This window comes from Brachycentrus maculatus, unplaced genomic scaffold, assembly GCF_059751285.1.
Source record: "Brachycentrus maculatus isolate JH-2025_06_01 unplaced genomic scaffold, ASM5975128v1 h1tg000117l, whole genome shotgun sequence".
Lineage (NCBI taxonomy): Eukaryota > Metazoa > Arthropoda > Insecta > Trichoptera > Brachycentridae > Brachycentrus > Brachycentrus maculatus.
The window spans coordinates 1,880,232-1,906,467 of record NW_028280870.1 but is presented as its reverse complement, the minus strand read 5'-3'; the positions used below and the strand labels follow the sequence as shown (position 1 = coordinate 1,906,467).

General features: G+C 35.6%; 3 protein-coding genes across 4 annotated transcripts; 1 reads left to right on the top strand and 2 right to left on the bottom strand.

Annotated features, from left to right (window-relative positions):
- Positions 1-577: 577 nt before the first annotated feature.
- LOC148309827 (alpha- and gamma-adaptin-binding protein p34) lies at positions 578-6,276 on the bottom strand. Its single transcript, XM_088259519.1, has 4 exons — positions 6,096-6,276; positions 5,807-5,997; positions 3,074-3,401; positions 578-788 (listed from the first exon to the last, which is right to left on the bottom strand). Exons 1-4 carry the CDS (start codon positions 6,163-6,165, stop codon positions 607-609), a joined length of 771 nt encoding a protein of 256 aa, XP_088115645.1. The 5' UTR covers positions 6,166-6,276; the 3' UTR covers positions 578-606.
- Positions 6,277-7,420: 1,144 nt separating this feature from the next.
- On the top strand, positions 7,421-10,392 carry Hsp83 (Heat shock protein 83). The gene is made up of 3 exons (XM_088259513.1): positions 7,421-7,530; positions 7,753-7,893; positions 8,215-10,392. The coding sequence occupies exons 2-3, from the start codon at positions 7,753-7,755 to the stop codon at positions 10,219-10,221; spliced, it is 2,148 nt and encodes a 715-aa protein (XP_088115639.1). The 5' UTR covers positions 7,421-7,530; the 3' UTR covers positions 10,222-10,392.
- Positions 10,393-12,261: 1,869 nt separating this feature from the next.
- On the bottom strand, positions 12,262-25,798 carry LOC148309825 (glycosaminoglycan xylosylkinase homolog). Of its 2 annotated transcripts, XR_015837489.1 has the most exons (7): positions 25,229-25,798; positions 25,009-25,146; positions 23,565-23,793; positions 21,676-21,874; positions 19,852-20,052; positions 18,030-19,235; positions 12,262-12,428 (listed from the first exon to the last, which is right to left on the bottom strand). XR_015837489.1 is itself a non-coding variant. In XM_088259514.1 (6 exons), the coding sequence occupies exons 1-6, from the start codon at positions 25,514-25,516 to the stop codon at positions 19,037-19,039; spliced, it is 1,254 nt and encodes a 417-aa protein (XP_088115640.1). In that variant the 5' UTR covers positions 25,517-25,798; the 3' UTR covers positions 17,972-19,036. The 2 variants fall into 2 exon arrangements, 1 of the variants encoding a protein (XP_088115640.1); XM_088259514.1 differs by lacking the exon at positions 12,262-12,428 and having other exon boundaries at positions 17,972-19,235.
- Between the last annotated feature and the right edge of the window lie 438 nt (positions 25,799-26,236).

Sequence of the window (26,236 nt, the reverse complement as noted above, 5' to 3'; positions counted from 1 at the left end):
ATAGATTTTTACAAATCAAAATTTTTAAGTTTTATATAGATTAACCTTTCAAAATCATATTAGACATACAATTAATACTAAATGAAGATATTCATTTTAGGACTTTAGTACAGCTAGATTGCCTGTTTCTCACACTGTGCGTCGCCATCTTGGTTTTTCTGAGTGGCACTCTTTTTTATTAGCGAAACATTTTTAAAATAAAGTACATTTTTTTGTAATTAACAAAGAAAAATTATATTAAAAGAAATAAAGTAAAAGGAAATAAATTAGAGATACATACATACACATACTAAAGTGCGTTTGGATGTATTTGATGAAAGTGGCACTGTAATATTAAATTATTCAAGAAAAAATGCTCATTCAAAAATGTATTTCCATAAAGATAACGTTATCAAGAGATATTGTTGTTTTACTAAATGAGAGATAAATATAATATCAAATTGTAAAAAGGAGACTACAATGACAAACCATGATCTCCATTCTACTTATAGCCGAAAAGCGCACGCTTTACCATCATCTCCCACTCCTCATTACCTTCTCTGGTCGAGAATGAAATGGTATTCAAATAAACAAGAGATTGATTTATAATTTATTGTGAAGATGGAATTAAGGTAAGATATTGTCAAGTTCTTCATCATCTCCACCGATGGCTTTCCAGAAGGTGGCTACCACTTGCTCTGCGCAGTTCCGGCGGTCTCGGGGCGGGAGGGACTGGATGCTCTCTTTCATGGACTGCAGTTGGGAGAACAGCTCGCTGAAGTCCTCCGCATCGGTCTCCAAATTTAGATCTATTCAATTAAATTCAATTATGTTTTTCACACCTCAACATACATGAAAAAGAATACGGAAGTTTGGGTATTTAACCCTTTCCGGCCCCCTAAAATAAAAAATAAAATCTAGGCAGACAGTTACATTCCAATTTGATAAAAATATTTTGTCCTCTGCTCCACATACTGTTGTAATAGATACGAGTGACAAAAATGTAAGCTTGGAATTTAAATAAAAAATACTAATGATGAAAAAAATGTCGAATAACATCCGACATGGGACCTAAGAGGAAAGAATCGATGTTGAATGAGATTCCACATTGGACCAGTAAGGGTTAAAGTGCTTATGATCTATCGTAAGCTGATTAAGTGATCACTTCATACATTTTATGCATAGATTTGTGAACGAGGATTTTTGACACACCCAAAATGTTGAAAATAAAACTATAATAAAAAATATTGATGTATTAAAAATGTAATATAATTGGAACCCTTTCTCAAATTAATTCATCTTCCGTTGAAAAATGGATAAATCATTCGACACAACTTAGGTTAAATTCTGGAGGATATAACAGATATTTTTTTCAAATGAAAATGAATCAAAATGTAATTTTTCTATTCAATTAAAGTATAAAATTAGTCACGCTCCATTCAATAAAAAAATCTTAATGTTCTGTTGTCAGACTGCTGAATATTTGCACTAAAACTCTTCAATTTGAAAGAATGTACAGTGGAACCTCTTATAACGAGCATTATGCATTCCAGAATCTTACTCATTAAGCGAAACATTTTTTGTTTTGACTAGCGCGGAAGTCCCGGCTCACAAGTGAATGTTATGAAAAAGGGACCTGTCCTTCTCTGTAACTTGTTATGCAAAATATCGCTCGTTAAGGGAGCTAGTTTTTCTTTTTGCTCGTTATGCGAATTACTCGTTTTGAGAGGTTCTACTGTATTTTATTGGTAAGTAAAAATATTGAAATGTACACTGTACATAACAGTCTTTCCTTCCGAAAGCTACAGATTGTTTTCGGATTCCAGAGAGTTCTAATCTGGAATGAACCAATAACATTCTGCAGGACAGTGTTTATAAATAAAAAATATTCCAGACCCAAATATTCCAGAGTTTTCACTCTGGAATATTTGAGTCTCAATTTCATACAAGAATGAGTATCTGGAGTTTTCTAGAGGTTTACTTTTTTAAATCAATAACTGCTACAAGATTGAATTGATTTACTGAGTTTTGTTGAATGAATATGAAGTCTATGGTAAGGAAAATATCTATAATGTACATTATTTTGTAACACAATTTAAAATTCAAACAATTAAAAGTATGAAATTAAAATATAAAAAAACATATGTAAGTACATATCTACATATTTAATATCTGGAGAAATTTTCTGTAATTATAAGTAAAGATTTTCTACTTCATCTTGAGTAGTTTGAAATGTCATATTTATGTGGTTTTAAAAGTAAATGCAACTTTAAATTTAATAGCGAGTATTTTGTTCAGGCTAAAAGCTTTGAATAACATGGATTATTCAAACAGGGATTTTAGAGTTAACGTTTTTTGCCAGTATACTTACGTTATGACTTTATCTGATGTTGAAATATTTTTGGTTCAACTACGGGATGTGTAGGGCTTTTTCAAACAAAGTTATAATTGAAAATGGGCAAAAATGTTTTTTGAGTGCAGTCTTAAAAAGCAAAAGAAAAACTTATTGGGTCCAAATAATTCTTAAACACTTTTAAAACTAAATAATAATAATATCAAAAATAGTGCAATACATAATTGGTATAAAATGGAACAAATAACTAGCAAGTCTGTATAGTATGGAATAATAGCAATACAAAGAGTTTATTTTAATTGTAAAAATAATAATGTATATGGACAATTGAGATGAGTGCTAAACTCCTCTATAAGTCTTTACATTGGTTATTTTCTTCAAATTAAAAATAAATAAGTACCTTCGTTTAACATTTTTGGAGCATTGTTTTGTTTGTTTTTTTTTTTAAAACAAGAGAAATATTTGTGTTTTTATTATTTACACAAATATTTCAATTTTATACTATTCCTGTAAGCCTAAGCCGCTCATTATTAGAAATAGGTATCGAATTGCGGTAAAGTGGGTTCGAAATGAGAAACTCTGACTTAAGAGGCACTAACCACGGGACAACCCAGCACATTGTTTCAGGCGCTTTAATATTTTTCATAATATAACCCCAAAATCAATGTTTTTAAAGATGTAAATCGTTTGGAATAAAGGTCGTAAAAAGCGTGCTATTTCTGTGAATGCAGCAGAAGTTACCCGAGTTCATGCCGGGAGGGTGCGCTGAGTGGCCATTGGGTTTGGAAGATGATTTCATCTCGAGGTTAGACCATGTGTGGGCTTCGAGGGCCTCTATGATTCTGTCGGCTCCTTTCTTATCGGGTATGATGTCATAGTCGTCTCCTCCCGTCTCTTCTTCTTGTAACTCTACCAGCTCGTATCCATTCTCCACGCACCAATTCAGGGCAGTGGCCTTGCTGACTCCGTGGGGGCTGTCGTGTTGGAAAGTGTCGCACACGAGAAGCACCACTTCTGGAGCATCCTTCATGGAATCATTCCACTTTTTTACTTCTTCAAATGTTTCCACCTTGAAATAATAATAAAAATATTTAGTATATTTTTACATCTCGATGAAGAATATGAATGTTTGGGTATGGGCTTGTGACCTGTCTACCCATGATTGGCAACCACATTTTAAAAAAAAAGGCTCTGCTAAATTAGAGTTTTCTCGAATCAACCATAGATGTTGCCGTGAATTCAAACATGAAGCGACATGATATTTACAATATATGTAGGAGTTTCAAAAATGTATTTATGTATTAATTTTAAATCAAACACAGATTTTTTGAGTCTACTAAGTTGTATTTTATTAACAAAAAACACATAAAAAATTATATTGTGACAATTGTTTCTCCTTGTTAGGGCATTATCCCAAGGCGAAACAATTGTCACAATATAATTTTTTATGTGTTTTTTGTTAATAAAATACAACTTAGTAGACTCAAAAAATCTGTGTTTGATTTAAAATTAATACATAAATTAAAATGGAGTTCTACAAATTAAACGCCAAGTCAATAAATAAAAATTCAAAAATGTAAGTAGTGTGGTTGTCAATCATGGGTAGAACGGTGAATAAAGCCTGTAAATACCAAGACATCCATATTTTTCTTCATCTACTTTGAGTTGAAATAACTAATAAGTGGAGAAACCCAGATTTGTGAGTAAGGATTTTGGACACACTTAAAATGTTGTGAACTCTTTTGTGTCTGTAATTTTCTAAATAGATTACTGTTATTTTTATAGATATCACAAGAGTGGAAGTGTTTCTTCAATATAACTTTATACACTGTGTAACATTCACCATTCTGTCCATGATTAACATTCACATCGCAATATTTTGATTTTTGTAACTTGTATGTATGCGATGGTACAGGCAATCACTCGCATACAAGTTTCAAGCACCAAACCATGTACTGTATAGAGATTCTTCTCTTATTATTTATACTTGCCAAATACCATTTTTAAAGAGATTTTTACCAAGTAAAAGTTAAATAGAAACATGAATAGACATAACCACAAAGTGACTGGTGAATTAATTCATCATTTTTGAAAGTATGTTTTTAATTTTGCCTTCTAAATTCCTATGTAAAATTACTTTGTAAAATTATGTCATATTTATATGTACTACAATGTGGTATTGAAAATAATGGATATTTGTATCATTAAAAAAAACCACCATATTTTTGGAAACTGGTTAGGTCACCTTGACAAATAAAAAACTTACACATATCGCTCACTCCTTTCAAGAACGTCATAAATCAAAATTTGTCAATTTTCAGTTGTGCATGTTTTCGGAATGCCCAGAAAATGTACTATATCTCAGCAAAAGAGGCATATTTTTAACTTAATATTTACCCGCTACAGGGCAAAAAATGTTGTTTCTGCATTTTTAAGAAAATGTATTGTTTAATTATTTTTTTAAATAAACTAAATATTTTCAAAAGGAGAAAAAACCTTCAGGTTTTACCTAAAAAATCTGTTGCACAGTAAAACGTTCAATAAGTGGCTTAGTATTTATTTTCAATACATTGTGTTATATTTTCATACTTTAAAAACGTTCTCCTGAAAAATCAAGTTTTTTGATTTATGACGTTCTTGAAAGGAGTGAGCGATTTGTGACAATTTTGAACATTTCTATTTTTTTATATATTTTTAAAAGAAATAGCAAAACCTATATTTTCGAGACTTGTCTGGTGGTAGGATAGTAAAGATAGGGAAGGTAACACCCAGACCAAATAAAAATAAGTATTTCTCAAATTCGAGTTGCAACCGGTGGGAATCGAATCTGTGACACCATATTCCCAGTCAGGTGTCTATACCCAACTAGATCACGGCACCTTCCAGTACTAGAGATATTCTACAGGGAAAGTGATGGCAGATCTGTGATTTTTAGTTATAATATCGTAGGTGCAAAAGGTCACATAAAAATATGAGTATCCTGCTTAGTCATTAAACGCATAAACTTTCAATGAATTTCAATGATAAATATAATCTTCATGTACAAAAGTGATTAGAAAATAATGAGAAAAAAATTACATAAAGTGAATTTGCTCTCATCAGAAATTGACAAAACAATAAAGAATTCTAAATTAATAAACTTTACTAAGTAAAATAATACAAATAAAATAACCAATATTTAAAACAAATATTTTGTGATTTGTTCACCCTTTTTTACTCTCCAATACATTACAATAGAATAAACTCACACAGTCCAAATGCATGGTATAACTAGTTTTAACTGTATTTTGATAATATAATCAGAGAACGAACCACAAACGCTTATTATCTAACTCAGAAAACAATTAATTATTTACTCGGTAAAAATACTTTGCATATAATCTAGAAAATAAGTCTCTAGAACTTTCTGGACAATAACCTCGTGGTTTAGAAATCGGGATAACAATTCTATATTATACAGTTAGCAAAACTTACATTTTGAGAATCAAAATAAAGGATTACTCCTTCTGCAGAATCTTTGAGTTTTTCTGGAAGCGTATCATTATGATTTACGGCACAAACGTTGACGCATGCTTTGTAGTACTTTGTATCGATTTCCCACGGATAACCTTCAACGTTTTCCCCTAAACAGATCGTTTCTGGTAAATTCTCACAATTGAGAATTTCTGTAAAAAAATATCATTATAAAATAAGCAACGAAACAGCTAAAAAAACGCTACTTTATTATGACCAATATAATCAAATAAATCTAATTATAAATTACGTTTTACGATGAAATTAGGGTCAGTTAATCCACCAACTATTATAACACACGGAGAATGTAAATCCAACATTTTTATTCAATATTAATCACATTAAAAACATCAACCAATAAATAATAATATCACAAAAGTTTTGAATTGCAAGAATGACGATGACAGCCGACGTATTTTGACATTTTGTTTGACGTTTGCTGAAGTCAAAATAAAAACTTACAGCCGAGTCGAAATACGAAAAATATAGATTATTTTTAATTTGTAAAAATCATGGTTAAACCTATTACAATATAAAATAAAAAAAAGTATGTAAAAGTATAGTATTTAATATGATTAATAAAAAAGACTGTTAGATTTTTATTTTCCTAAAGCACTTTATAAATGACTAAGCTCAATGCAATCAGAATTATAGGCTAGCTAACTAACTAACTAACCATCACGCTGGTTCTCCGAAGGGGTAGGCAGAGAGAATAGAACGCTACACCACTCTGTCATTGCAAACATTCTTCGCCTCTTCCACGTTCATGCTCATACACACCCGCCGATTGTTACGACTCCTAACCAGACAGTATATCGTGATGTCAAATAATAGCTTATAAATAGTATCTACACTATTATTATTGAACATTTTTCGTGAGCCCTATAAACCTACATCATGAATTACATGAAATTATAGAAACTTTAAACACATAGAATAAATCCTCTCATGACTACTCATAGGTTATAAAACTTATAAAGTTGAGGCTTAAGCCATGACAATCTGTGTTGCATAAGCCGTAGCTCAATTTCATAGTCATTGGACGAAAGTATTCTTTTTCAAGGATAAAACGTGTATAATGGGAAATTTTAAATTACATATTACAATACACAGTTGCACCATTAAATGTATTTTATTAAAGTGATTGAAATACACAATTTTTATATATTTTTTGCAATAATAATTTTTGTGCATCTCCATAATGTACCTATTCAATAAACGAAATAGATAGGTACTCACTGCATTGCATTGCATATATAAAAAAAGTATACAGTCATGAAATTTAACGGCAACACTAGAAATTGCAAGCATTTTCTAGATGTTTACTTCAAAACAGTGAACCATCTTTTTTTTTAATAATAAAATTCAACGCATTTTAATAAAAATTGTTACAATTAAAATTTATAATAATATTTTTTGATACACTTAATGATAAGTTTTGTAATAAAACGATATATTTTAATAATATTTTATTACATTTTGAACGGAAGTTACGCCTTACATTCTGGAACATGCTGGAATGTTCTAGAAAATCGAAGATTTTCTATATAAGGGCGATTTCGGCGCGCACATGTTGTCATTTAAAGTTTTGCCTTCGTACTTTACGGTTGTCGGTGCTCTTCAGAGTTGAAGGAAGCCGGTTTACACATTTTAACTCTCTAGAAGTGAATAGATACTAATACAAGGTGCGTTTTTCTTCTTAAATAACTTGATTTTTGTCACTATGATAACTTTCGAGTGAAATTACATTTATTTCGTGCCGCGTTTTACCACGGAAATGTAGAATGCAGTTCTTTCGTCGGGGGGATGGGGATGCATTTAACGATTCTTTTGAAATCAGGCGTGGTTTTGAAATCTCGCGTGCTTGGATGCATTTAATAACGCTGTTTTTTGTTTTTATATTCTAGATGCCGGAAGAAGCCCAGAATGCCGATGTGGAGACCTTCGCCTTCCAGGCTGAGATCGCCCAACTCATGAGCTTGATCATCAACACCTTCTACTCCAACAAAGAAATCTTCCTCAGAGAATTGATTTCAAACTCCTCCGATGTAAGTATTTCTTACCGGAATACTTTTTACCAGTTTCGCCAAAGTCCTAAGTCGTCCTCGAGGAGAGAGAAGCTTCTAGAAATAGCGTGTCCTTAATTGCGTCAATTATCTTTCGTTGTTCCTACAACAATTGAACTCGACTAATCGGTAGTCTGCTTTTATTATAATTATTTTACCAGACGCAACGAATTTTGATTAATCATTGGGTTTTCCCTGCCGAGGGCACTTTTCAAGGACTGAAGTAAATTGTCCGCTAGTTACTTGTATATTATTAGTTAATATCATGGAAACGTATTAATTCGTATATTTGTTTGCATCTAGGCTCTAGATAAGATCCGGTATGAATCGCTCACAGACCCTTCCAAGCTGGACAGTGGCAAAGATCTGTACATCAAGCTCATCCCCAACAAGAGCGAGGGAACCCTCACCATCATCGACACCGGCAACGGCATGACCAAGGCCGACCTCGTCAACAACCTCGGAACCATCGCCAAGTCCGGCACCAAGGCCTTCATGGAGGCCCTGCAGGCCGGAGCCGACATCAGCATGATCGGACAGTTCGGCGTGGGATTCTACTCCTCGTACCTCGTGGCCGACAAGGTGACGGTCATCTCCAAACACAACGACGACGAGCAGTACATCTGGGAGTCCTCCGCCGGCGGCTCCTTCACCGTGGCCGTCGACATCGGGGAGCCCCTGCACCGGGGAACCAAGATCGTCCTGCACATCAAGGAGGACCAGGCCGAGTTCCTGGAGGAGAACAAGATCAAGGAGATTGTCAAGAAGCACTCCCAATTCATCGGCTACCCCATCAAGCTGCTGGTAGAGAAGGAGCGCGAGAAGGAACTGTCGGACGACGAGGAGGAGGAGAAGAAGGAAGAGGAGGAGGATGACAACAAGCCCAAGATCGAGGACGTCGGCGAGGACGAGGACGAGGACAAAGAGGACAAGAAGAAGAAGAAGAAGACCATCAAGGAGAAGTACACGGAGGACGAGGAACTCAACAAGACAAAGCCCATCTGGACCAGAAATGCCGACGACATCACTCAGGAAGAATACGGCGAATTCTACAAGTCGCTCTCCAATGACTGGGAGGACCATCTGGCCGTGAAGCACTTCTCTGTGGAGGGGCAGCTGGAGTTCCGCGCCCTCCTCTTCGTGCCCCGCCGAGTTCCCTTCGATCTCTTTGAAAACAAGAAGAGGAAAAACAACATCAAGCTGTATGTCAGGAGAGTCTTCATCATGGACAACTGCGAGGACCTCATCCCCGAGTACCTCAACTTCATGAAGGGAGTGGTCGACAGCGAGGACCTCCCTCTCAACATCTCGCGTGAGATGTTGCAGCAGAACAAGATCCTCAAGGTCATTAGGAAGAATTTAGTTAAGAAGTGTATGGAGTTGTTTGAGGAATTGGCCGAAGATAAGGAAGGTTACAAGAAATTCTACGAGCAATTCAGCAAGAACCTGAAGCTGGGCATCCACGAGGACTCTGCCAACAGGTCGAAGCTCTCCGACATGCTGCGCTTCAACACCTCCGCTTCAGGCGATGAGGCCTGCTCGCTCAAGGATTACGTGACCCGCATGAAGGAGAACCAGAAGCACATCTACTTCATCACCGGCGAGAACAAGGAACAGGTGGCCAACTCCTCCTTCGTCGAGAGGGTGAAGAAACGCGGATTCGAGGTCATCTACATGACGGAGCCCATCGACGAGTATGTTGTCCAGCAGATGAAAGAATACGACGGCAAGCAGCTGGTCTCCGTGACCAAGGAGGGCCTGGAGCTCCCCGAGGACGAGGAGGAGAAGAAGAAGCGCGAGGAGGACAAGACCAAGTTTGAGGGGCTCTGCAAGGTGATGAAGAACATCCTGGACAACAAGGTGGAGAAGGTGGTGGTGAGCAACCGGCTGGTGGAGTCCCCCTGCTGCATCGTCACGTCGCAGTACGGCTGGACCGCCAACATGGAGCGCATCATGAAGGCGCAGGCGCTGCGTGACACCTCCACCATGGGCTACATGGCGGCCAAGAAGCACCTGGAGATCAACCCCGACCACTCCGTCATCGAGACCCTGCGCCAGAAGGCGGACGCCGATAAGAACGACAAGGCCGTCAAGGACCTGGTGATCCTGCTGTTCGAGACCGCGCTGCTCTCGTCGGGCTTCACGCTGGACGAGCCGCAGGTGCACGCCGCGCGCATCTACCGCATGATCAAGCTTGGGCTGGGCATCGACGAGGAGGAGCCCATGGTGGCGGAGGAGGCGGCGCCCGGAGACATCCCCCCGCTGGTGGGCGATGCCGAGGACGCTTCCCGAATGGAGGAAGTAGATTAAGCCATCCTCTAGCGCCACTAGTCAGTATTTACAAGAGTGATGTATGAAAGCCTCGTTTTAGCGGTACTTGTTTATCTTCTAAGGTTTTGTGTTTGTAATGGCATTCCTATCCTTAATCTAATATCTTCATTGTAACCTTTTTTTATTTAATTAAAGTACAAATTTACTTTATATGCAAACTTTTATTTTATCCTCTTACAAAAACTAGAACTTGACGGTTTCTTTGGGCTGTGTATTTATGTTCACAATCCTAAAGAAATTAAATCACTTTGAATAATTTTTAATCCTCCATTTGATGCATTCAATAAAATTGTTCATATTTAAGCCATTCAAAATTCTCTGTGCATGAGATGTTGCATGTGAATATTGATAATTTGATTGTCAGTGTCCAGGGGGAGGGAAGGTTCTACCTCAATAGAAAAAGTGCATCATATTTTATTGATTCTGAAAGCAATAAATATGCGAGACCATCCTGACTTATATGCTGCAGTGCTTGTGATAATATTTCATTTATTAAAAAAATGAGTCATAAATGACGACTCATTTTACCTATTAAAAAGATACTCATGCTATTGAGTTGAATGGTTTCTCAGTATTATTGATATAATTTATTACCTACTCTCATGTCAGATGGGTTTAAAAGAGATTGGTAAAATGAGATTTTGTTACCAGGTGGTACAATGTACAACTGGCAAGCAAAGGGACATTTTTTATTTTAACTTTTCAATAAGGGGAATTCCTTTCTATTTATCAGCTGTTATCTAGAGAGCTACATAAATGTTTATTTTTATCTGCTATCAGATTACAGAGACAATAATTATTTCAGTGTATTCAAATTAGCACAACCTTGTGCAAAAATGTTATTTAGGTTACACATATTTTGCTACTTAAAAAATTAACACAATAGAAATTTGATATTATTCCAGAATCTGTAAAATTAACATGGCTTTATTACTTGGTGGAAATGCATATGCATTTATAACAAAAATGTAAATTAAGTCTATTTTTCATACAGATATGTTTTATTCCAAATGTTTATTTGACATTTTCAAAATCTCATTTGTTTTTCTTTTCTGAACTTAGAAGACTGCCTATGACTCACTTTACTGTTGCAAATTTGAAATTCTACCAGGATGTTTCAAGGACTATAATGGTATATGTATTGTTTATTCTCCGCATAAGAAAACTCTTTTATATTTACAATACATATACAGTATCATACTTGGCACAAATATATCCAAAGTAAAGTCAAGTATAGTCATGTATAAAACAAAAATAATTTATTTCAATACAAATATAATACAAAACTCGGATAACAGATAGAGTTACAATAAAAGCGCCCTCCACACAGTTGATATATCGCATTATTGGCCAATTTCGGCTGTTCGAGCCACTAAGCAGAGATGTGTTATGTACTTTTTTCTCAACAATATTGAATGGAATATTTTTTTACAATAAACTTGTTTAAGTGTCAAGAACCGCTATGACAAATAAAAACGAAAAAGATTATGAGATAAAACATGTAAAGTATTAGTTTATATATTAATTAACTTAACCTCTTAGATGCTGCATGCTTTTTTTTAGCACAACATTTTATCTCTTGAGTGCTGTGTGCTGATATATAGGCATGGCTATAAGAAAAACTGCTTGTGTGCTGTATCAATATCAATTTAAGTCGTCATTATGTAGGGAACACTTGTCTTTATTACCTATATATTTTTTAATTGAAAACAGCCACATTTTTTTCCGACTGCTGTCCGCAGTATTATACATTCCAAAAACGTAATACGTTTCTTCATGATCACAATTTTATACTTCTTTTTATACAACAAACGCTTTTTTATGTAGCATAATTACTGGCTTTAAAAATGTTTGTGAGAATGTAAATAAGTCGAATAAAAAAGTTAGAATTCACCAAAAATTGTTTCCTTTATTCCTAATTTTAGGTTAAAGTGTATGTCTAAAATAATATCTTGCATACTTAACACATACAATAATGTCTACAATGACATAATTAGATATTGTAGTGATAAATAATTGTTTTATTTTTTTTCTAATAGTTTGTTTTTCTTTCCAAAAAAAAATTGGAAAGTTTATTATGAAAATTTATTGATGTGTTAATTTTCCTAAAAACTTACAATTTTCATACTTCGTTTTTACGTGTCTTTTTGACTTATTTTTATTATTGAAATTTGAAAAATCAATTGCTGCCCGTTAAAGGGTTTTTTTTTTTTTTTTTTTAAATATGGAATGGCGTTGCACATGTAAAACAATGCATTTGCCAATGTCAAGTTAATTGAATTCTTAATTATAAAATATGATATGATAAAAATTATAAAGATAAACTATAAATTTATTTTATTTAATTTTAGAAAAACAACTAACAGTCTGTACAAATTTGGGTTCCTGCTCGCCAGGATGAGATGGATATCTGTAGGGAGGGGAATAAGCGGGGCCAGAGATTTAAAGAAATTTGGCATTTGGTCATTTATTGGGCAAACAAAGAATATATGGTTAAGGTCTTCCTCTTCGCAACGACACTCGCAAATGGGGGAGTCAAAGACACCAATCCTCGCAAGGTGCTCTCTCGTACAGCAATGACCCATCCTCATTCGACAAATGGTGGATGTATCTTTCTTGTTCATCAATACTTTCCTAAACCAAGGACGGGACGGGACAGTAGGCTGAATGAGAGAGTAATGTTTTCCCTTTGAAATTTTGGAGGAGTTCCATTTGAGGGACCAGCTGGAAGACTTATCAATATTTGGAATTGTCAAAAGGTCATCAGATGGGTAGTTGGAGAAATTCGTACTTCCATTTAAAACGGCTTCCTTAGCTAGAGAGTCGGCTTTTTCATTTCCCGGAATGCCATGGTGGCTTGGAATCCAGGCGAGAGAAACCTGAACGTTTTTTTCTTTGAGTAAATATAATTTCTCACGGATTTGGAATATTAAATGGGATTGGGCTTGTTTGAAGCGATTGCTGCTAATTTTTTGAAGAGAGCTTAGAGAGTCGGATAAAATGAGGCACTTTTCAAACTTTTTGGTCATAATGTAGGAAAGAGTTTCTCTTAAAGCCAAGCATTCCGCAGTAAAAACTGACGAAGGTTGAGGAAGTTGGAATTGGGCACAGTAACCATCATCGTGGCTGTAAAAAGAAGCTCCTGAATAGCCAGATATTTCCAATTTGGATCCGTCTGTGAAGAATAAAGACCAGTCTTTCCATTTTGATTCAATTATGGAGTTGAAAAGGGAAATCGGACTAGGGGATTTAGTCCCTACTCCAATGTGGGTTATAATATTTGGGGAAAAAATATGATGAGAGTAAGGGAAGTTATAAAGGGAGGGGGTGGGAGATCGGAATATTTCTGGGATAAATTTTGACAGTTTTTCAAAACTTTTTGCGAGTGCTGGATAAGGCCTATTATGTAACAAACGGTTAGATGTTACAGAGTTTAGTAATTTCTTAGATGCCAAAAGAGATGGGTGATTTTCAAAAGCTAAACATTTTATCATGTATCTGTCAGATAGATATTGTCTTCTAATGTCTAGAGGAGGATCCATAGCTTCTAATTGGAGGGCATTTGTGGGGGAAGACTTCATCGCACCCAGGATGATTCTTAAGCATTTGTATTGAATAACAGACAGTTTATTCAATAAGTATATTGGGAGGGGGTCAATTATGATACTGCCATAGTCTAATTGGCTTCTAACAAAAGCGTTGTAAAATAGTTTTAGAGTAAGAGGATGAGAGCCCCACCAAACTCCTGCTAGAGCTCGGAGAGGGTTAATTTTTCTTTCACATTTTGTGATTACAGAATTTATGTGAGGGGCCCATGACAATTTCCTGTCAAAAATAATTCCTAAAAATTTAGCCTGATTACTTATAGGAATGGAGATATTGTCAAATTTTATAGAGTTAAATGGGATTTTATGTTTTTTCGAGAACAATACTATTTGGCTTTTTGAAGTAGATAGTTGAAGGCAATTAGAAGTGAACCAAGTATTGAGAGAAGTCAAGGCTGATTCAAGTTTATTAATAGCAGTTTTCATATCTTTATGTGATATATATATTACAATATCATCCGCATACTGCAAGATTTTGCATTTTCTCGAGACTGTTGATTCCAGATCGAAAGTATAGATATTATATAGTAAAGGACTAAGTACAGATCCTTGAGGGAGGCCCTTCCAGATTTTTCTTTCTATTTTTTTATACATCCCATTTACAATAATAGTTCTTTCTTTTAATATATTTAGAATCACCTGAACAATCTTAAAAGGAAACTTTAACGAGCATAGTTTAACTTTGAGGACATTAAGGTCCACATTATCATAAGCTCCACAAATATCGATAAAAGCTGCAGCGGTGCATTCATTTTGAGAAAACGCTACTCGAATATCTGTTGAGAAAATAGAGAGATTATCGGTGGTTGATTTGTTTTTACGGAAACCAAATTGTGAAGCAGACAGTAAGGAATTGCTCTCCACAAACCAGTCTACTCTATTTTTTATCATATGTTCAAAAAGCTTTAGCATACACGAAGATAACGCTATGGGGCGGTATGAATCTCCCTTCATTGGGTCTTTATCAGGTTTTAGAATAGGGATTATCCGCTGAATTTTCCAATCAGCTGGAATTATTCCAGTTTCAAATATTTTATTTAGTATATTAATATATTTAAGTAAAATTTGTTGTGGAAATTTTTGAATCAAAGAGTATGGGATCATGTCTAAGCCGGGGGATGAGATTTTAACATATTCTAGGGGAAGTAATAACTCCTCAATCTGGAAAGGTGAGTCAAACCAAGATTCTTGATTGAGAATGACTGAAGAGTGGGATGGGAGTTCTTGGATTGTTGGAACATGAGAAGGTGCCAATTTGTCAACGAAATCGTAGATCCAAGCTGAATCATCGGAAATTTTTCTGAGTGACGAAGAAGATGGGGACCTAAATTTTCGTATGGCTGTCCAAACATCTGTCAATGGGGTTTGAGGTGAGAGAGCGCAACAGAAAGATTTCCATCCTATTCGTTTTTTCTGTTTTAATATTTTTTTTGTCTCAGCTTGAACTCTTTTAAACTCCAAAAAATTTAATTCACTCATATCATTTTTATATTTGGACATACAATTTTTCCTATTTTTAACAGCTAGACTGCACTCGGAATCCCACCAAGGGCATGGCGACGGATTCCTCCGAGTCTTTGGATTTATTTTAGGGGTGGTAGAATTAACTGCGGACATAATTGTGTCTATAAATTTAGAATACTCCAGTGGGATATCGAAGTCGCTCGCAGGATGAGATTTGGAATTATTTTTTTCCAAAATACTAACAAAGTTAGTCCAGTCAGTTTTTTTAAAATTATAAATGGTGTTTTGAGTTCTAGGGGTGATGCGAGACTTAAGAGGTATGTGAATAGTGATTGGGAAATGGTCACTCGAATGAGGATCGTCTAAGATACTCCAGGTTACCCTGGATGCTAAATCGTTAGAGCATAATGAGATATCAACAGCGCTCTGTCTATGAGATGGAGAACTTAATCTGGTAGGAGAACCGTCGTTAAGAATACATATATCGTTATCATCAACGAAACTTAAGATGTTTCTACCTGAGCGGTCTGTATAAGCACTCCCCCAGCTGAGAGAATGTGCGTTGAAATCACCTAGTATGAAAAATGATTTGGGTAACAATTTAACTATATTATTCCAGCCAGACAGATCAAAAGGGATGTTAGGGGGAATATATACTGAAATATAGGATACATTGTTTATAGATGCTGCAACAATTTGGAAAGATGAGGAGTTAGGGACTAGGATGTGGGAATAGTGAAGATGGTTTTTAATAAGAAGGGCTGCTCCTCCTCTACCATCGGGTCGGTCATCACGCAGGCAAATATAACCTGGGATAACAAAGTTGTATCCTGGCTTGAACCAGGTTTCTGATAAAGCAGCTATGTCAATTTTGTATTCCTTTAGAAGGGAACATAAATCTATTTTATTCGAAATAGCACTACGGCAATTCCACTGTAAGATAGATAATTTTGACTCCATCTCGTTAAGATGAGAGTCTTGTGTAATAGGGGTGATTATGTTATTAGAGGAGATTGGAATTTTGTGAGGCATTGTGATTTTGGAGAGTTGAATTGGAAGTGGTTTTGGCAGCGTTGTACGGTTTTTGGGGGGAGTTTTCGAAAATTGAGGTAATAAGTATGATTAATTGAGAAAGTACTTGTGATAAATTATCAGGTGTTGTAACACTGGCCTCTTTATTGCCAGACTGAAGAGCACAACCATCGGGAGAATTTGTATACGGTAAAAAGGAAATGGACTTTAATTTATCAAGAGTTGATTTGCTAATGTTAGGAAGAAACAATGACCTCGGAGCGGATTCTTTATAAACCGTCTTGTTATACGACAAAGGTTGTGAATGAGAAGATTGTTGGATATTACGGGATTGTGAGGAAGTGGTAGACTTTGTAATATCTGCGTATGATTTTCCCTTGCTAAATGTGGACTTGGCAGCCTCGTTATATGAAATATTTTGTTCAGTCATGCTCCTCTTAATTAAATTTTGCCTCAAATATTCAGGACATATTCTATTGGTAGCTAAATGATTACCTGAACAATTTACGCATGTAGCATTCTGAATTTCAACTTCGCAAGTCTCACCCATATGCTCCAATCCACACTTGAAACATCTAGGTTTGGACCTGCAAATTGTCTTGGCGTGTCCATAACGACAGCATGCAAAACAAAGAATTGTAGGATAGATGTATAGCTCAACGTCTATTACCGAATAGAATGAAAATATCTTTTTAGGGAGAATCTGCCCTTGAAAAGTAAGAATAACAGTTTGGGTGGGTACCCACGAGAATTTTTGGTCTACAGGCGACGTGACTTTTCTAGAAAGTCTTCGAGATTTCATAATCATACCACATTCATTTGGAACCTCGATATTTTTTACAATCTCTTCATGGGTCCACTCTAAAGGGATACCCCTGACCAGGCCCATGCGAGAGACCATATGGTACGGGATAAATACTTTATAGTCATATGTTTCCAAAGCATTATCATCAATAAAACTATTTGCCGCTGAGTATGTCAAAAATTGTACAGAAATCCGGTTTCGGCCGATAGATTTTATTCCTGCACGAGGAACAATACCAGGAATATTTAGGGATTGCAAAAGTTTGCCAAAATCGATGATATTCAAAGAGAAAGAAGAATTGGGGACAACGTTTTTTTGGACAAAAACGCAGAAAGGTCCACTGTCTCTTTCTGTGTATTTGTTTTTGATATATTCTGACTGTAAGGAAGAAGGATCATTAGATGTTGAAGGGGATAAGGTTTTCGGAGTTGCATTATGAATATCTTTGGCAGAATCAGTTTTAGAAATTTTTCTGATTTTGTTGGGGAGGATTGGAGACGTGGGTAATGAAGAGTTGGAAGAAGATGTAGATGGGATGTCGGGAGGCTCCTTACGACGTGTTTTAATTCTTTCCATAATTATTCAGAAATAATCCAATGAGTGTATAGAAAGAAAAATATATGTATATAAACGAAAAATATTATATGCAACTAAAAAATATTATTGTTGCAATTTACTATTACAACTAGGAAAATAATAAAGTACGAAATTTAAGAATTAAAATAATAAAATAACGATAGATTTGGCTTATCTGATAAGTAATCCTTAATCAGCAACCATTTAAACTATAAACAACTTATGAAATATCGAAAAAAACTCAAAATATGACAAAATTATTGGAGCTATGTAATATATGAACTGACAAACACAACTGTCAAAACTCAAGTCCCGTTAAAGGGTTAACAAATGCAAAAAAACATGGTAGTGCAATTTCATACTTATTAATAAAATAGGTACAGTAAAACCTCGATATAACAGACCTCTATTTAACAAACTTCGGATGTAACCGACAAAAACTACGATCAAATGTAAAAAAAAATTAACATCCTGTTAATATTTTACATGCTTGAATTCAAGTGATGCCGCATGTAAAAAAATTTTGGCGGCCATGATAATCACGTCACTAGAACTTTGAGACAGTGCCGTCCTACACCTAGCCAGAGTAACAACGACAACGCTGCCAAAAATGTAGTTATCAAATGATCTAATAACATTTATTGACTGTTTGTCAGATATTTAATTAGATAATGAAGTTCAACTATACTATACGCATTTTCACAATTTTAGGGTTGATAAAAAAACAGTTAATTTCAAAAATGCAATCAAAATTAGATTCCTTTTTCAAAGCAAGATTACCGAAAGCAAGCGTGTCGATATCAAACAGCAACGTCACTTCACAACGAGTGTCTGAAGACAATAAATAGAATTTAGTATATATTTAATTAGATAATGAAGTTCAACTATACTATATGCATTTTCACAATTTTAGGGTTGATAAAAAAACAGTTAATTTCAAAAATGCAATCAAAATTAGATTCCTTTTTCAAAGCAAGATTACCGAAAGCAAGCGTGTCGATATCAAACAGCAACGTCACTTCACAACGAGTGTCTGAAGACAATAAATAGAATTTAGTATTGTGTTTTGAATTGTTTATTTGTAAACATTTTTTTATTATTATTTAAAACCTATTTTTATATAACAGACATTCCTTTTCCCCAATTAGTCCATTATATCGAGGTTTTACTGTAAATATTTCTGCCAGAAGAGTATTTTTGCACATTCAACGGTGATTGTTTGATCCATTACTGCATAATAAACTAATCCAACTCGTTAAATCAAGAGTGGACAATAATACAAACAATTTTACATATTGTACGTAATATAAGGTCATCTGTTCACAAATATGATTTTCCCAAACTTCTTCACACAAGCGTCTACAGTGGAATACAGGGTGGTCAATCGCCTGTCGACAGCCTGAAGGTGAGGGGGGGTGAGGAGCTTGCGGCCGGAGGGGAGGGCATCCAGAGCTTCGGAAAGAGAACCTCCCGGAAGGAGCAATAGGCGCTCCCACGTCGACTTCCTTAATCTAAACAAAATGGTATTGTACATTATGAAAATGTCAATTGACTAAAAAAAAATACACGGAGAATAATAATAATAAATAAATAATAATTGCTAAATCAAATTTCTTGAAACTTCTTCAGGCCCAGTATTCCATAAGTCGCAAGTTGATTTTCTCTAAATCCAGGTAATATTTTACGTTATTAAATATTCTTCTTCATCTATATCAAAAAATAATGTAAAATATTTTTACTGTGAGGCTCCACACTTTCCAACACGAGCATTCAAGTCACTATTGTGATACGCGGTGTAAACGCGATGTAAATATATTATGTCTAATTGCTGCGGTCACCGAGATCAATATAGCCTATTTTTTTCATCTAAAACAATGTTGATAGTTATTTGGGAGAAATCGGGTACCTACTTCACTATGTGCTAAAATGTGAGCCATACGTGCTGTGGGCCATATGGATTAGCAATTAAGTTCATGAATCCAATGCAGTAATTGGGTTAGACTGGCAGATAAGAAAAAGAAAAGTAAGAACAACATGTAAAAGACGCTTTTAAGCATTTCCCGCAATCAATGTGTTAAGTAAGATCCTAGGGTAGAGAGGGAAATATGTATAATAATTTAAACTTACAAGCAGCACTGGTACAGTGGTGCCAGGATGTCGGTGAAATCCTTATGGGGGTTTCCAAATCCTTTCCCATTATCCAGCAGCACTATTCTATCCATGTATGTTTCATAATGGTGTCGATCCCCATTCTGTATCAGAAAGTCAAATATGGCCGCATCCACAAGGTCCAACAGGCGAGTCAAAGAAACAGTCTTCTTCACCATACTGTAATGTAACATTTATTGGGTACCATTAATTACTCAATCTAACTTTACCACCTAAATAATATGTGCACAAGATTATATATCTATCTATGTATATATAAATGAATGTATGTATTTATTGATTTGGCGTTTAATTTGTAGATTCCATTTTAATTTATGTATTAATTTTTAAATCAAACACAGATTTTTTGAGTCTACTAAGTTGTATTTAATTTAAAAAAACATAAAAATTAATATGTATTGTGACAATTGTTTTGCCTAGTTATGGCATTTTGAAACAAATGTCAATGACATTCGACTTAAACTTTTTTGATTTAAAAATTAATACATAAATTAGAATGAATGTATGTTTATCCTCTATTGACTCCTATACTATTCCATCGATTGCGATACAACTTACAAGAGTCATTGTGTGCATGCCGCGGTGGCTTCTGTAAAAAAAATATCAGGAACCAAAACGGAAACAGGAATAGATATATGAGAAAAAATTATTTTCACATTATGGCAGTTTTCTTACACCATGTTGACATTTGGAAAGATAGAAGAATCTCACTTTGTTTATTTGTCAGGTTTTTGTTCCAAATTCAAATTTTATAAAAATTTGTCGTGTTAGATACATTTATTATTCTCCATTGCGCTGTATGAAGTGGAAACATGGACACTGAGGAAAAAGGAAAGACATATGCTGGGTGTGTTTGAAATGTGGTGCTGGAGGAGGATGCTGCGCATTCCTTGGACTGCAAGACGCACAAACGTCTCCATTCTCCGCGAACTGTCAGTGACAGAAAGACTCTCCACGACTTGCAGGAAAAGGATTCTGTCCTACTTTGGGCATATCGCCAGAAAGAACGAGAAGAGTCTTGAAAAACTGGTAGTAACAGGTACAGTTGAAGGCAAGCGGGCAAGAGGACGGTCTCCAACAAGATGGACAGACCAAATAAAGGAATTAACCGGATCCTCGCTAAACGCTGCCATCAAGTTGGCCCAGGACCGGGAAGAATGGAGAGGACTTGTGCACCAAGTGCCTGACATTCCAGAAGACCACGACGCTCAGCATTGAGCAAGAAGATGAAGAAGAAGAAGATACATTTAAATGTGCGTAGGTACCTATATCGTACCTACTAATGTGCGTAGGTACCTACAGTAGGTATAATTTATTCATGCATTCATAAAAAGAACACATTTAAAAAAAAAACAGTAAGAAAGAAAATTTAGTTTAACCAGAACCATAAAATTTAATTTGACCAGAACCAACACTAATTACATGGTGAAGAGTGTATTTTTGTTTACAATTTACTTCTCATCAATTCATAGTACATATATTCATTTATATATACATATATTTAAAACATAAATAAAAATCTCACACAGCCATAGCTTGAGTGTGGATACACATTATAAACCAATATGTATACACTTTGGCATACTAATTGTAATAATTTCATTAACTTATTCACTAGGCAGTCACTTTATGGTAGTATGTAACCATTTTCATAATATTTTTTAAGAAATAGGGGTATTTACTAAGTAAAACTTGAATAAAAAATGGATAGATATTCCCAGAAAGTGACTGCCGTATCAATTCATGAAGTATATTTTCATTATTTGAGTATTCCATATTGACCTGCAATAGTCAGGATTGTATTCCCATTCGGCTTGCTTGTGAGGGAGGTAGGTACGCTGCCACGGGGAGCGGTACTTGCGGAAGGTCTGGTCCAGGACGAGGATCATGCTGCCCTCCAGCTGCTGGTTCTGATCTCCGCAAACGCTCTCGTTACGACGGCAGTAGAAGCACTTCCCGTACAGGCACATTGTACCATTTTCTAATTAAATATAAACATTAAACATACAATAAGCCTTCTATTTTTTTCAATGTTAATACATTGCAAATAATTTCTAACTCGCCAAATGCTCCTCCTTCAATCGACGCAAACAGCGCGACATCTTTGGCAAATGATGTCTCATTGCCTTTGGATTCCACAAGGCCAAGACCAAAAACACCAACTGCACTACCAGGGTTAAGCTACTCTTTATCCCTGTTTATAGTTCCAGCTAATGTCCAGCCTATTCCAGATGTTACGGAAGCCATGGTAGTCACGGCTTCGCCGCATAAACAAGAAATAATAGAGTAGAAAAGAAATGAAAGGAAAAGGATGAAAGACAGCAGAATCCAATTGCGATTGCGATATGTAAAAGAAAAGCAGAGAAAAAAAGCTAGAAATGTAAAGAAAAATACTGCAGGGGCAAAAAAAGCCAAGAAAGAATCAATGTTCTGAAAAGGGACATGTCTGATGATGACCCAACTTTAGTTTCTACCGACGAAGAAGATAGTGACAATGATGACGCTGAATATCCAGTTTGATCCAGAGATGGATAAGTTGCAGAAAATGTTTCCAATGGATGTGTGAGGATTGTGTTGAAAATCCAGGACCTAATTCTAACTGTTCAAATTTGTTTGGAGAATTAAAATTACTTAATGATAAATTAAAGTCCGAGTAGATATGATTACTAATAATTTTTGATAAAAATACAATTTAAGTTGACACACTGATTATTGTGATCTCAATATCGTCCCCGGGACGTAATTAGGAGCCCAAAAATAAATATTCAGGTTTTTAAACTTTTTTGTTAAAGCTTTTTTGTAAAAATAGTAACAAAGTTAACGGGTTTTTGATTATTTAAATAAGTAAAGGAAAGTTCTACCTAAACTTTGGCATTTTATTTATTACTTTACTCGTGATATTTATGTGTTTTATTTTTATTTTACAAAAAGGGGAAGTTATTAGGCGACTCTTCCTTACAAAAGTTTTTAAATGGGACTATGTATTTCTCTCTCTGGTCTCAATCCTGATGATTGGTCTGCAGAAACAAATAACATCTCCTTCGCCATTCTAGTCTATTTTCCAAAACCCTCTTCAGTTCTTCATACGTCGAGCAGCCCATGTCCTCGTATAAGTCGCTTAGATATTCGCCCACGCCCACGCCCACCCGTCGTCTGGTGTTTATTCCCTCGATCGTCCCCTCCATTATTATTTGAAGGAAACCCTAATGCCTTAAAACGTGACCGATCCATTCGGAGCGTCTCTTGGAGACAGTCGCGAGTAGGTGCTTTCTTTCTTTGATTAATCGTAGTACCTCGTCGTTGGAGATGTGGTCTCTCCAGGATATCCCGAGCATTCTTCTATAGGTTCACATCTCGAACGCATTTAGCCTATTCTTATCTCTTTCAGATAGGTACCATGTCTCGCAACCATACAGTAGCACACTCCATACATATGTTTTGACAAAAGTTTGCGTAGTTTCAGATCTATGTAATTTGATTACAAAACTACACTCTAAACTGGAACTATTTACATATGTGTAAATACTACAAAAATAGCTATGTTTTAAAAGAGGTTTGAATCTTGGGTACCGCGCTGTCACAAAATGTGTGCCGATCGCATGGTGGGTATTACTGAAGGTGTGAAGGTGGGCAGACTGCGTGCTAAACGAGAGTAAAGAGCTAAATAATACCGTTAGTGAACATTGTGTGTCGGAGTTCCGGGGTCCCCACATCCCAGATATCCTTCCGAGAGTGGAGGCTCCTCAGTACAGCTGGGGGCACTCGGGGCAGCCCCAGTAGCAGGGACAGGTAGAAGCCCGCCACCTCCGCATTGTGCCGGTCCTTACCCGAGTACACTGAGCCCCGGATCACGTGCTCCCGGCTGTACCACTGCGGCTTGAACAGAACATGCTGCCCACCCTGAAATTTCAATTTTCATTTTATTTTACAAATAATACACACATATATATTTATATACCATTACTACTACTACAGTCTACAACTATATAATGCGCGTCCAACCCTTATGTATGAAAGCGAAGCATGGAGTTGGCAAAAGAAGGATGAAAACAGATTAAATGCAGTCGAAATGCGAGTCCTCAGACGAATGTGTGTCAAAATGATGTATGATAGATGTCCAAATGGTGAAATAAGGAAAGAATACAAGGCTGAGATAAGCATTATTGATAAAATTAAGAAAGGTGTGTTGAGATGGTTTGGACATGTGGAACGTATGAGTTAGGAAAGAACAGTTAAACAAATTTATGAGGCAAATTTAAAAGAAGCAGAGGATGACCGAGAAAAACTTGGCACAATCAGGTATGTCAAATATTTTAAAGTGGCCGGGTCAGGGGTCGAAATAGTCGGCCGGTATGTATGAGGAGATGCATGAATATGGAAGAGACAAAGAATGTTTGCGAAGACAGGGTGCTATGGCGTTCTATTCTCTCTGCCTACCCCTGCGGCGAAGCGGTGCGATGGTTAGTTAGTTAGTTTAACCCTTAAAGCCTTTATTTTTAGAGGTTCGTCTGCAGGTAGGATACTAAGTATGTACAGGGAAAGTAAATGTGAAAAGTTCATCTCAAACACCCAGACGAATTGAAAATAAATCGCAGAAATAATAATGACCATAGGATGAGATACAATGTATTTATGAAAAGAAAATGGCAAGATTAAAATTTTTAATTATTAAAGTTGTTTAAAAATTAAATCATTAATATAGTTACTTATTAAATTTTTGTGGACTTGGGCTTGTGTTACAAACTATAAAAATAAAAGATTATAAAATAAAGACATGTCACAAAATAAAAATTATATAAATTGAAAATAATAAAGAATATTTTTTTGACAGTGTATATTAAAAAATGCCCAGAGTGACCTTCCATATATACATATGTAAGATGATTACCCTTTATTGGTTGCACTTTTATCAATATAGGCGAGTAAATCAGACTATTAGAGGTATTCCCGTAAACTTATATTCCAGATACACTAATGTTGTAAGAAGGATATATTTCAGATAGGCTAATGTTGCATGAAGGATACATTCCAGGTACACTGATGTTGTAAGAAGGATATATTCCAGATATGCTAATGTTGCAAGAAGGATATATTCCAGATATGCTAAAGTTGTACCTCGAGAGTGAGCAGCAGCTTAAGTTGTGTCCCTTTTCTTGAGTTCTCTGCATTTATTATTTTAGAGGTTCTCAATGCATCCAGAAGATTGGCAAAATGAAGGTCCTTGGTAGAGTATATTTCACCATCTTCCAGCCACTGGAAAATATTAAAATAGGATGAATATGCATTTAGTTTATTTATTATTTAAAAAGGGAATTTAATAAAGTCCAAAACTAACCTGTCTCGCGGAAGACCACACTGTGGAGACATTGACAGCGTCTTTCAGAACTAACTGCCTTTTTAATTCGTTGAATACTGTGTAGAAATTTGTATTCACATTAGAATAAACAGGAATATATTTGTCACTTAAAGCTTTTATGGTTGGTTGATAGCTCTGCGTCGAAGTTTTCTTCACACTTGACGTTTCGTTGCTTATAACTCGAAGGAAATAAATGTTTACGATGAAAATTATTCCTATGAAGAAACCGGACAGCGTCAAAACATGACATTTCTGCTTTCTTGTCATCTAACTCGCATGCGTATTTGACGTTTGACAGTAAGGGAAACGTCAAACTTTAGATTTTTTCATGAATATTACAATTCTCAATTCAGCGAGTGGATAAATCACATCATACTCACTAATGAGAGGAGTTTTACCGTCGTTACAGAACATTAAGATAAACCTTGGCCCTCAAAATAGTTTACCTTGATAGAAATCTTATTTTGGCAGATGAATGGTTCACGAAATGCTAGTTTCCTTGCCGCCAAATTTAAACGCGCGGCTAGAATTAGGAGTACCGGAGTTGCCAGTCCTACCGAACTTCAGTAGATAAACCCAGTCAACTTTTTTTTTACCTAACGTCCAAGTGATTCTGAAATCTAGTTACGGCTTATGCAACACCGCTTATCGTGAGCTTACTTTAATTTTTTAAGTTTTATAGCCTATGCCTACCCGTGAGTGGATTTATTCTTTATGTTTAAAGTTACTATAATTTCATGTAACTCATGAGTGAAAATTCTAGGCAAAAACACTTGCTACCGAGTCCACTAATTAATATACCTACTTATAAAATGTGTATTTTGCATAGTATCTCTCGCACTATGTCTAATGAATTCTCAGGCGACTGCAATGCGACACAATGTACCCTGATTTTTTTTGCGACATACTATCCCTTCCCGAAGATTTTTGAGAATTCATATAATATTTTTTACTTTAACAACGGGGGTTGAATAATCGTGGATTGGT